This window comes from Lissotriton vulgaris, chromosome 8, assembly GCF_964263255.1.
Source record: "Lissotriton vulgaris chromosome 8, aLisVul1.2, whole genome shotgun sequence".
Lineage (NCBI taxonomy): Eukaryota > Metazoa > Chordata > Amphibia > Caudata > Salamandridae > Lissotriton > Lissotriton vulgaris.
In genome coordinates, this window is record NC_141696.1 from 741,115,251 (window position 1) to 741,128,360 (window position 13,110).

Genomic DNA, 13,110 nt, shown 5'->3' on the forward strand with positions numbered 1-13,110 from the left:
AGAGGCAGTATTTCCGGATACTACCCCTATTGAGAAACACAGAATCTTGACAATCTGCCTTCCTATGGGAATCGCACCACACGTGGAGGACTGCGACACTTGGGGTACAGTCTTTGCTTCCATTTACTCAAAAACACATGGTGTTCCGTCTATGGCAGTAATACCAGAAGTGCTAAAACAGATTCAAAATGAATACGGTCCAGAGCCCGCTTTAAATCTTGGTATGAAATTACTGAAAGACTTTAAGCAGGTCTCGGCTATATTATTAGCCAACATAAAGGGAGAAGCAGCATCTGTGGCGATCCGCCAGAAGTTGAAGGAAACAGATATAACAGATCAGCCAGTTGAGCTTGCCAGAATCATGGAAAAATGCTATGAAGAATTAGGTAGAGACAGCTTGGGTGGGAAACCAGTAAAGCCCCAACTGCTCGAAAATCCTGAAAAATTATTTATTAAAAATAATTCAAACACTCCTAAAAAGAGCTGGGATGGAAATAAACAATCCACTCCCAAGGAAAAAGTTTTCCAGCCCAGAGGAAGGTCTCCTCGACGGAGGGAAAGAACTCCGACTCGAGAACACCAGTCTCCCCAGAGGGAGCCCTCTGAGAAAAGATATAACCTTAGAAATAGGGATAATCTGAAAAAACCTGATAGATATCAAAGTATTGATACATGTCCCTCTCGATCTTTTTTGCAGAAATCGGAAAGAAGAGGACGGTCAGACCCAGGAGAGCACACCAAGTCCAAAGACAAGGAACCTGCTCAGAGTAAAAAATCTCAATTTCCAAAAAAGAAGGTAGCCAGTATCAGAGTAATCAACCATGCCCAGAATACTGAGGACACAGTTGAAAAACGGGGAGTGGGCATTGACAATGTTGGACAGTGCAGCAGAAATCAGTATAGCGCGCAAGATCCTGATGAGTCATCTGGAGACAATGGACACAAATGAATAATTCAGGTTGAAACTGCAGACACCAGACTTAGCGAGCCCCATAAAATATACGAAATAACATTGCGTATAGAGGGTGATAAGACTAGGAAAATAAAGGGTCTATTTTGGGATAAGCTCTCAAAAGGCTATGATATTCTGTTAGCTGAAAAAGATTGGCCCCCAGAGTTTGTCAGGGAGTGCCCTCGTGGCGAAGAAGTGATTATGCCTGCCTTCTCGAATCACATTCCGATTCACAAAAAATATACATATGCAAGGAAATGGGCAGTAGCCCAGGCACCGGCATTATATAAAAATCATGTAGGATGGGATGAGGTCTCTCCTCCCCACAAAATCCAGTTAAAAAGTGAATCAACTGCCCAACGGCAGTATCCCATTAAGCAAGAAGCTAAAAAACAAGTCAGGGAGATCTTAGATCAACTTGAATACCAGGGGGTGATTGAAACATGCACCTCTCAAATGAACAATCCTTTGTTTCCTGTCTCCAAGCCAGACAATTCATACCATCTAGTTTTGGACTACAGACACCTTAATGCATGTTGCAAAACATTTGCAGTACAAAACTCGCATAGTGCAGCCCTAATGAATAACATAGTTAGGAAAAAATATAAAACATATCTAATGGTTTCTTTTGTCAAAACATTGCACCAGGAAGCAGATATTTGACCGCTTTCTCAGCATTTGGGTCACAGAAAAAATTCTGTCGACTCCCACAGGGGTTCAAGAACAGCCCAGGACTATTCTCAGCTAGGGTAACAGAGTTACTACAAATCTATGATGATGAAGCATTATCTTACGTAGATGATATTTATCTCACAGACGACGACTTGGATACTCACTTGAAAAGAGTGAACACCATTATACTTGGGTTCGCAGCAGAGGGTTACAAATTCAACTTTAAAAAGTCTCGAATTGCCAATCTGACAGTACTATTCTTAGGGTACGAATTATCAAGTGAAGGAAAAAGCCTAGCGGGCAACTTCTTAGAGAAGTGCGCTGTACTCCAAGCTCCAAAAACGCTGAAGAATGTACAATCCATACTAGGTTTTCTGAATTTCGGAAGAACATACATTCTAAATTATGAGAGAGGGTTAAACCTCTTTACGAACTAATTAAACCTGATTTTAAACAAATCAATTGGACTCAAAAACACACAGAAATTTTGAGATCACTGCAAACAGACATGTTAGCTAAAACAAAATTAGATACACGTGACAACACACGCGATCTTGTAATCCGAGTCATCCCAGGAAGATGCGGATTCACGTACCTGACCTCTAATGAGGGAGAAAAGGTACCAATTTCAATTAAATCTCACTTGTACACACAAGTAGAAAAAACATTCAGTCACACAGAAAGAACTGTGAAAGCAGTGCAAATTGCATTAGCAAATGAACGAGAACTAGCACATGGTAAACGGATTAATATCCTCACAGCGGAATCCGCCTTCGAGGCGCTATTCAGCCCAGTAAACCTGCCTACAGTGTCACTGGATCCGAAATGGATACAGTGTGTAGATTCTCTAGGAGCGGAAGATGTGAAATACTATTTCGCCCCGCAATTCGAAGAACTGAATGATTTAGAATATGAAGAAGAATATCCTCTGCCAATCGAAATTCTGCCTCTCCCACATTACGCCTGTATAATCTATACAGATAGATTTGTACAGCATTACAACGTAGAGAGCAAATCCTACGATGCAGCCTGTGCGATTGTTAAAGGACGTTGGCTGTGCGGTAAATTCAGACCGAAAGTAACAAAAACTGAATCAGTAAGAAACTGTTCGGCTCAGAGAGCTGAAATCAGATGTTTAAAGATGGCGCTCGAAAATGCAGAACGTGAATTCCTGACACTTATAGTGTTCGATTCTCATTTTTGCGTCAACTCTTACAATAATAAACTGCAGAGTTGGATTGAAAACGATTACAAAGATGACACAGGTGCCACAGTAAAGCATAAAATGCTCTGGAAACAGGTAGCTCTTTTACAGAAAGAACTACAAAAGACTCGCGTGATACACGCACAGAGTCTTCAATGTGATGGCGTTCACGTTGCAGGGAATTCATTGGCTAATACAGCCACAGCGGAAGCAACTAAACCGGCTTCCGTAGCCACAAAAAAGCATACAGAAAAATACATAGACGGGGAAACCATGCTGGCAGTAAAAACGACCGTAAAAGGCGACTGTGCAGCACTACCCGTGAACTATCCACTCAATTATGCATGCGTAATCGATGCAAACTCCGTTCCTTTTGCTCGAATCCCTGGAGTGGGGGAAAGGTTAATTCCAAATAGGGGCCGGAGGGGCTTCCTCATACAGGAAGCACATATGGGGTTGGGTCTGAGACACCAACCAATCAGGGACTCTCTGAGAGAATCGGAATCAGAGTACTGGTGGCCGGAAATGAGTGAAGGCATTCATGAGTTTGCAAAGAACTGTGAAGACTGCAACAGAGATCGCAGTGGAGAACCGGCCAGTGTAGTGTCAGAAGCCCTAATAGAAAGCATTTAGGCAATCTATCCCTGCTATCAAAAAAGTTTACTTTAGTGCATTTTTCAAAGTTTTTGCAAATTACCATGAAGTTGTACTTCATGGTAATTTGCGTGACCTATTAGCGAATTCGCTATTTTTAAAACTTTCATGAAATGCATTTAAGGAATCTCAATTTGAGATTCCTTAAATGCAAATAATAGCAATTTAGCGATTTCTCAATTTGCGATTTTTGCATTTGGGATGATGCATCCCAAATGCTAAATACCGGTTGCAAAGGGGCAGATTCTGAGAATCTGCCCCTTTGCAAGCGGATTTTTGTTTGATGCATCTAGCTGTAAGGGTCAGGTCCCTTTAGATTCTCTTGTAGTGTCTAATGCACACAAGAGGGCTAATTCACAAAGCGCAGGCGATACCCTCCTCCTGATAAGGAATACAATCTTATAGACTCATCTTGAAAACGTATCACGTCACAGGCTCCAAATCATTTGCTGATTGCCAATGCCCAAGCTTTGTTGGCCAGATATGACAGAGCTCACTATGATGAGCTTGAAAAGCTTATGCAACATCTCCCTGACCAATATAAAGACAAAGCTAATGACCTTTTACAGGAGGGGAAATTAATAACAAATAAATCTATTAAATGTGCGCTTGATGCCGCTGATACGGCATCTCGGGCTATTAATACCAGCGTTTTGCTACGCATTCACCCTTGGCTCTGAATCTCTGGATTCAAACAGGAAGTGCAGTCCGCTATTCTTAATCAGCCTTTTTACCAAGAGCATCTTTTTGGACCCACCGTCGATACATCTTTAGAGAAAATGAAAAAGGATAAGGAAACTGCCAAGTCCATGGGGGCCTTGCAATTATCTTACCCTAGAGGTTTTTTTCGTTGCTCTTTTTAGAGGGCTGGCTCGGAAACTATCGGCTTGGAGCATCTCTCTTCTACCTATAAAAGCCCCAATCAAAACAATTCCTCCACAGGATACTTTCGTGGATGATACAGAGGCAACAATGGTAAGGGAAGAGGTTGCGGTAACAATACTGGCCACTCCCGTACCACCCGCAACTCCCCTACCACCAAGATACAAATATCTGCCAAATAGTTCACTTTAGAGAGAGCGGTTTATAATAAGGTGTCTTGTAGAAAATCTAAAGCATGGTATAGGAGGTGGTATCTTGGATTCTGTGTAGCCAAAAGCAAAGTAATTACTGAAAAGGTACAGAAATGCTGAGGAGCAATTCAAAGACTACTATGTGGTAAATGTCCCCAGACAGTTGAGTGACCTTATGGTTATAATGTTGCATTGTTCCTAAATAGTACATGATGTGACACCGATGCGCTGAGGGCAAGACTATTGCAGGGATGATCAGTGAAAGACACAGCGATAAAATATGAGGCTGTGTTTTTGTCTTAGTTTGGGGGTTGCTCTCAGTTCATATAACGCCACATCACAGTAGAAGAATTTAAGACCTCTTTCAAACTCGTAAAAGGTTCAAACTAAAATTCCATTGAGAATTTTTGTCTGTCTACAGAAAGTATTCACTGAAGATGATGAAGGATAGTGGTCTTCTTTCTAAATACTGAACATCATATCATGCATGTGGCACGCATTTTTAGGACTCTTGAAAGTGAAAGACACATTATGAAATTTGAGGAGTCATTTAAGAGTAGGAAATGTAAGAAAATTCCCTTTGAGTAAAGAAGGTGGAGTGAAAAACAGCAAAAGGTTCATACCATTTCCTATGATCATTGAATGGCACAACAGTCCTGGATAAGCAATGACAATTCGTGCCTGCTTGTCATTAGCAGGTATGGTAATGGGTAGTCCAGGTTGGGTTAGCAGCAGTCTTTTGCTTTCACATTGCAGATTATAGATTTCCCTAAATTATGAGGCTAATGCTGTGAATTGTGCTTACTTTTCTAGGCCTAGGCCGTATATCTATAAGGCTGATCACAAATACCCTTCACTCAGCCATGATGCACCCGTGGCTATTCTGTACGCAGAGGTAGGAACAAAAGATTTTGCTACATTTCACAAAGTCCTGTCGGAGAAGGCACAAAAAGAAGAAATCGCCTATATACTTCGTCACTATGTTCAGGTATGTTTTTTTTTCTTTTTTAGTAGGAGGCAGGTATGTCACTGATAGGCTACATTTCTTTGTTACTCAGAATTTGCAGTTGAGTTGATGTGTTTCGTATCTATTGTTTCACAAAAATACATCAATATCATCAATTTCATGAGGAATTTGTGTGAAATCGTTGAGTTAGCCACATAAAAAACAGTCTGCTGCAGAATTACTCAACTTTACATAACCGTGTGGTTTATTGTAACTAATGATGTGCAGTTATTTAAGAAAAAAGGGTGCAGAAATGTTATAAATGTTATTCTAATCCCTCGTAGTCACTAATTTCAGATATGTTGCTCGTTCTTTACAGTCACTGTAAACTCGTGTAGGCATTAGTCTTGCATTGTTGAGAACTTCATATAAAGACACCACATTTTAAATAACATTTCACAAAACGTGGCACCGTTGCCTTGTTTGATATCATGCCTGACCGCACACCCAGCCCCCCCCCTCCCCCCCCTTTCAACAGCTAGGCTGTAGTTTGTTCTGCCTTCGGTATTTTTGCATAATGTAAATAGCAAATTGACAAAGAGAGGTGTTTGGTAGTATATTCAGTGCTTGGACGGCGTGTTTAAAGTACTAATCCTAGTGTTGAAAAAGAATCATTTTTACTTACAGATGTGCTTTTAAATATTCATTATTTTTTATGTAAATGGAAATTTGAAAATTGATTTAACAGGGATAATGCATCGGCTTGTTCGAGAGCACCCAAGGTAAAATGTTGGTTCAATGAGTAAGAATGCATGTTTCAAACACGTTAGCAATGTAGAATGTGTTTAATGAACTGTCTTTCAAGCTGTCTGCTTGCTTGGGGGAATGATCCTTCCTCCAGAATGTTCACATGCCATTAAAAGCCTTTTGCATTGTGACGTTCCCTCTTTTTTTAACGTGGTTTATATAAAAGCCATTTGATAGTGTTCGCTGAGGATCACTCTTTGCAATGATTTGGGGGCATTAAGTTTACCTGACATACTGAAGTCAATAATAAAGCGCTTTCGGGTACATCTTTTGCTGTTAGCTGTTATTGTGGGGTAACGCGGTGTAAAAATATAATGCTTCGTTTGTCTCGGGTGCATTGGGAAATATAACACCTGATATGTAAATGTTTTGTATTTATATAGCGCCTTCTACCCAGAGGTCTCATAGCGCTGTATTCATACCGCTGTGGAACCCTTCCTGGCATTCCTGTGAGATGTCCACTTCTGGGCACCCCCAAGGTGAAGCCAGGCATCCAAGCGCTGCTGGGGCCGTTGTGGAGATTAAGCTAGCTATTGCCCAGTCACAGAGTGGGACCCATGATTAGACTAGGCACCGAGGCGAGAATGATCAGGTCCAAGGAGATTGAGTGCAAGAGCCGCCGAGGCGGGAATTGAACCCTGGTCCCGGGCCAGACCTCTGCATCAGGGTCTGCCGCTCTAGCCACGCTTCTCCACGTAAAACGTAAAACGTGCATCGTTTCATGGAGAGCTATTGTGAACATTTTCTATTGTTTATGGATGTACCTTGGCTGGAGCTCAACAAGAGCCTCCTTAGATTCTCTTTGTTTTAAAAATACTTTGCGTAAGACTGTGGAAAGAGACTGCAGTAATGGAACGTGATGAAACAGTAGTGTCTCGGTGGAGAGTGATAAAGTCAGTTCTAATAAACAGTTATATTCTACTTCAGTACAGCAAGAGCAATAGCATAATGATGGAACCTGTGTTGCTACCCCTCCATGAAGCTCTTAAGCGCCTCATTGGGATCGGACTTGCCTACGGTGGCTGGCGGGGCCGGCCTTTACTCCAATAGCGCCCTGGGCGGAGCCAAATTTAGCACCCTTGCTCTTGATTGTGTGTAAAATAAGGCAATAGGAAGTGCATTTTGTGTTCAGAAGCAAGTCATTGGATGATGACATCAGAGGAGAGTAGCCTTTCCTCCCCCACTCCCAGCTCTGCTGAATCACACACAGCTCAGCTGCTTCATGCTAGAGCCATGTTATTGGTAAGGGCAGGTTGGGGTTTGAGGTGCAGCGTGTGTGAGGTAGATGGGAGTAGAAGGACAAGGAAGAAGGTTAGGCGAGGGTTAAATTCAGCTGTCAGTGAAACATATTAAAAACCAACTGATTGAAAGGAGATTAACTTGAATCCCTGGAGTCAGATCCAGACAGTTTGAAGTATGCCTTCAATGGAGGCAGCTTAGTGCAACTCTCTGAAGGTTGGCGCCCTGGGCATGGGCCCTGCCCATCCATGCCAAAGGCCAGCCCTGATGGCAGGTTTGACAGATCATTGTATGGGCTGTTTTTTTAGCACTTGTTGACCAGTTTAAGGCCATTTGGGCCGGTTTTGCACGCTGCATAGGAAAAGACCTGGTTCGCTGCCAACAACGTGCACACATTGCATTGCTTTGCACGACATCGTTGCACGTTTGGTGATTCCCTTGCAGGAGCGAGCTTTCAAACCATCTGTTAATTACAAACAGATGGTTCCTGCTCACTCCTGCAAGGGAAACAGGCGCAGGCCCCCTCCTCTCTCCCCTCGTCTTTTTTTTCCCCTTCAAGCGAGGCACGCGTGCTTGTTTCGTGAGGAGTGGGGTGGCAGGTCACAGAGCAATGCACAAGGCGGTAAAAGAACCACCATTCAAAAACCACAATCCGAAATGTAGTATAAGGGTGAAGGAAGTTTTATCCACAGGTTCCAACACATGCAATGAGCCTGTTCTTCTAAGCTTTAAAGCCACAGAATGCAACAGGCATGATACCCAAAAGCAGAAACTTTTATTGGGCACCCCTTGAGACCAGTCTAACTGACAAAAAGCGTTGTAGAGAAAAATAGATAAAAAGGTGGAGGGGTGATCCGAATTAAATCTAGTTACAGAAATCAGCAGAAAACTGAGTGAAGCCTCAAGTCGTCAGCCGAGAAAAAGCTGATAAAAACGTATCACTCCGGGCACCACCTATTTACATTTTTTTGCAGGGATTTTCATTACCTTTCTAGAGACCTGCTCTGCCTGTAGGCATTGCAAAAAGGGTATTAAGGAAACGGTCACCAAGGACCCACAACAAGCATCAATGCTGCCATGAGACCGTAGCAGTTAAGAGGACAGGAAGGCATACCTGCATTGAATTCTACATGGTGTATTGGCAGGGACACAATGGCAGACGGCAAATAGAGGGCACAATTAAGTAATGTACAAACTACCTCGGTCGTCCTACTGGAAGATATTTATTGTAAGTGGCAGTTTGATTTGTATTTAAAAGAATTTCCTTTTAAAAAATGTGGCATGGATTTTATGATTTGTGAAAATGTGCAAACATGGGTATCCGCGAAGTAGAAAAATATAATTTAGTCATTTATTTCATGTTCAGGGGAGCTACAAAATTTGTGATACTGATAAGAGGGGAGATGGTACCATATTCTAGATTTTACGTATTCGCTCTTGTACAGAAGTAAGAAAAACCGCGACCACAATAAGCATGGGTAAAAAAAATGACACAGGTGGGGCAAAAAAGTCCACTAGCAGACAAGTAAGTTGTTTATCAAGCAAAGAAAACACTCAATATGTGCAAAAATTATGCTAAAAGCGAAGCGTTGCAAGTAACAAGAACTCTACCCAAAATTGTAAAATTCTTTTTGGAAAATAAACAAGAAAATCCCACCGAGATGTGCCAATCGTTAAAAGTGCAGTGCACAGGTGGAATCAACTTGCACTAAGTGGGACAAGGCCACAAACTATCCATACGGTAGTATTACATGTGTACGCAGACTGCTGTATTTTTTCAGCGCCACAAGTTGGGGGGTGTACAAGTTAACCTTACCTAATTTATGCCCTTTTAACTGACGACCATTCTCGCCCTCCACGGCAGCCTGGGCATCTTCAGGACGTTCAAACTGCACGAACCCAAAGCCACGGACCATGTTGTGTGCTGGAAAAGTAACAGCAGGGCAAGAACAGTTATATCTCCAGGACAGCACTGTCCACCTGGCATGTCACAATCTAAAATGGCCTACAGAAAACTACTATTTTCATCACTTCTGTCCCGAATTAAAGTGAGCATACAAGCAGCTCACTTTAAACAGCTGCTTGATCCACTATGTAAGAGTGGTGGTGTACCATGGATTTGGTCTACAGCCACGGTCAGAAGAAGGAGCCAGTCAATGCAGCGTGTGCGTTGTAGCGTGTGTTGTATGTAGCGTGGGTGCTAATACTAAAACGTATCTGATGAGAAATTTGCAAAACAAACTCTACATAGAAGAAACAGAGGTGATTTGCTAGTTCTAGCACACAATGTTTAAATATCAGAATTGTTTTGTGTCAATAAAGAGAAATGTATTATTCTTTTGATGTTAGAGGTCAGCGTCTTTTTTTAACCAGTTCTTGGTGTCTTTCAGTCACTTTGCTACGAATGAGGCACCAGGTGAAATGCCCTTTTTTAATCCATAATAAACGGGAATAAGAAAACAATAATTAACATATTTCCTTTAGGGATATTAGTCCACAGCAGGGTGTCTACGAAAGAAAGGTATGGGGAGACATTTAGGTGGAGACTAGCTGGAAACAGATTTGCTTGGCAAAAAAAAAAACACCCACCAATATAGACTAAGTCAATTCAATTCAATTCAATAGACTTTATTCGATTTTCACAAAATTAAAAATCATAAAAGCAAGTACATACATATAATACATCCATACAATCCGACACCGATAAATACATCTGAATTAAAAAAGTATTAAATCCTTAGAGTGAATCTATTGAATAATTAGCATTTCATAGTGAATTCCGTAATCTTAAAACATTTTTTAAAAACGTTGTCATAAACATTATGCATGCGGGGTTCCCTAATTGCTGCAAATTCAGATACGCTGGCCTACATTGCCGCCATGCACCATCTCGCTTAATCCATCTACAGCGTTCTTTTTTGTATAGTTTGCACAACATGACCAGATGGAAAGTAGATTGGGTTGACATGTTGTCACATGGGCATACGGCCAGGGTTCTATGCCAGTCGTTTTTAACTGGGAACGTCACTAGATGGTGGAATAGATTAAACCTGAATCTGGTCAGGATAAAACGTTCAAACCCCAAAGTCACAAGGTTTAGATAAGGTTGTATTCTGTGGGTGGTCAGCAGCAATTGATGTTCTGACACAGTTTTCTTAATGACCTCCCCTCCAAGTCTTATTATATTAAAGTGCTCCATGCATAGGTCTTTCAAAACTTTCTTTGGGATTTCTCCCATTAATTTAGGGTTACTGTACCATTCTGGCCTTTGTATATCGTTTAGCACCCTCCTGACATACTCAAGCCATTTAATGTGCTTTACGTTATCAAGGGCCATAACATCTCTGATTATTCCCTGGTTTAGGCCAAGTTCTTGTGTCGCCCAAACTCTGCGCCACAGCAAAATTGGTTGGATTCTAATCAAATCAGTTAAATGGTCCATACCTAATTCTGCGTGGCAATTATGAACCGATGTGCCCTTTGGAAGGGCCAATACATATCTAAAAAAATTGTTTTCTGCAATTTGAAGTGATGTTACATCCTGGTACCCCCAAATCCCTGCACCATACAGAGCAATGCTTCTGCATTTTGCCACATATATACTAAGCATAATTCCAGGCTGTTTTTTACCCAGTCGACCTGCGAAATTTATAACAGCCGCGATCGATCGCTTAAAAGCTAAAGTCTTGTTTTTCACTTCCGGGCCCCAAGCACCCTATCTTTCAATTACAAACCCCAAGTATGGGAATGTTTTGGTGTGTTCTACTTGGAGGCCTGCCACTTTAAGTTGTTTGCACCTGCCACCACCTTTACCACAGCACATCACAAAAGACTTCTTTGCGTTAAATCTAAGGCCTCTAACCTTCATGAATTCTACATACTTAGTTAGGGCCTTTTGTGCACCCACTTTAGTCCTAGCCATCTACACTGCGTCGTCCGCATACAGGAGGGAACCTATCTGTTTATTGCCATACCTTGGTGAATCGACGTAACTGGCCACCAGCTCATTTTCTATACCATTCGTGTATAATGAGAAAAGGAGTGGGGCCAGCACGCAGCCTTGTCTTACCCCCTTCTGTATGCGAAAGGACCCCGTGCATTCCCCCCCAATCCGTACCTTACTTTGGCCGTTGCACTTGAGTATAACTGTCTCAGAAAAAGGACAATAGCTTGATCCACATTCATCTCCTCTAATGTTTCCCAAAGTTTCGTGTGCACTACTCAATCAAAGGAAAGATCGACAAATATTGCGTATAAGCAACCATCTTTGGCCCTGGTATACTTCCCTTGTAGCAATACAAAATTTAAGACCTGCTCAACCGTGCCCATCCCTGACTGGAACCCATATTGTACAGGGGTTAAAATATCATGTTCCTAGGACCACTCTCCCTGCGATTTTCATTAATGAGTCCAGGAGAGATATGGGTCTATAGATTGATGGGCTTTCCCTATCACCCTTTTTAAAGATGGGAATTATCACTGATTCTGCCCATGGTTTTATAAAGCCTATGCCACAACATGCCCCTAATACCCGGAAGCAAAGTGGGGCCCATAGATGAATATTCATCTTGTAAAGATCACTAGGGATTCCATCTGGCCCTGGGGCTTTATTATTCTGAGTTGAGCTTATGGCCATTTGTACCTCCTCAAGGGTAAACTCAAGTGGAATGGGGAGAAAATTACTCGCTATTTGCGATTCCTGGTAGCTGCTATAGACGTTAGAGAAAAAATCTATCCAGGATTTTTCATCAATAGCTATTTCCATCCTAGCCATCTCTTTGTTGTTAAGAAAAGGTGTATTAACTACCTGCCAAAATAATGTATTTTTACTCTCAGCGGCCTTCAATAGCTCCTGCCACGCTTTATCTTTGATTGTTTTCTTTCGTTGGCGCCTAGCTAGATTATATGCCTTCCTATGGGCCCTTATTTCCTCGTGGTCCCTTGGTTTTTTGCTAACTTAAGGGCCGTATACGCCTTTGTACATTGAGAGTCAAACCAGCCCTTAATTTTATTACTTTTTTTGGTGCGGGACCTAGTTAGGGCGCTCTGAATAATAGTAGTGACATTACTAAATGCCTCCAGAATTTCCTCATTTGAGGACTTCTCCTCTAAACATACCAAAATGGGGACCAAGGCATTTTCCACTATTTTCTTGAAGGTTTTTATTTGGTCTACCAAGCTCCATTTCAGAGCGAGGCCATTTTGTTGTGCAACTACTAGGTCTTGAGACCATACCAGGGTCTCAATAGTGGGAGTACTTTTATTTCCTGGGACACTGACAAGCATTTTCAAAGGCAAATGGTCGCTCAGTCCGATGGTATGGATCTCATACTTAATCACCCTACCGGCGAACCTATTTGGCATAATGATATAATCAATGACTGAATGAGACCCCCTTGCTAGAAAGGTAGGGACGAACTCCCCTTTAGGGGAGCACAACCTGTTTGCGAAGCCAAGGTCGAAGTTGGCCATGATGCTATTTAATATTTCCCCTTTCTCATTGTGCTGAAAGTGACTCCTACCCGCAGTCTCACCCACCCCGTATTCCTGAAACCCACATGTT

General features: G+C 42.0%; 1 protein-coding gene across 1 annotated transcript in view; it reads left to right on the forward strand.

The window, feature by feature from the left end:
• The window catches only part of UGGT2 (UDP-glucose glycoprotein glucosyltransferase 2), a 1,432,652-nt gene that overhangs the window by 170,138 nt on the left and 1,249,404 nt on the right, over window positions 1–13,110 (forward strand). Inside the window, exon 5 of the mRNA XM_086936163.1 lies at window positions 5,369–5,543. Within this exon, the coding sequence (XP_086792289.1) occupies window positions 5,369–5,543 (175 nt within the window). The remainder of the gene's footprint in view (window positions 1–5,368; window positions 5,544–13,110) is intronic.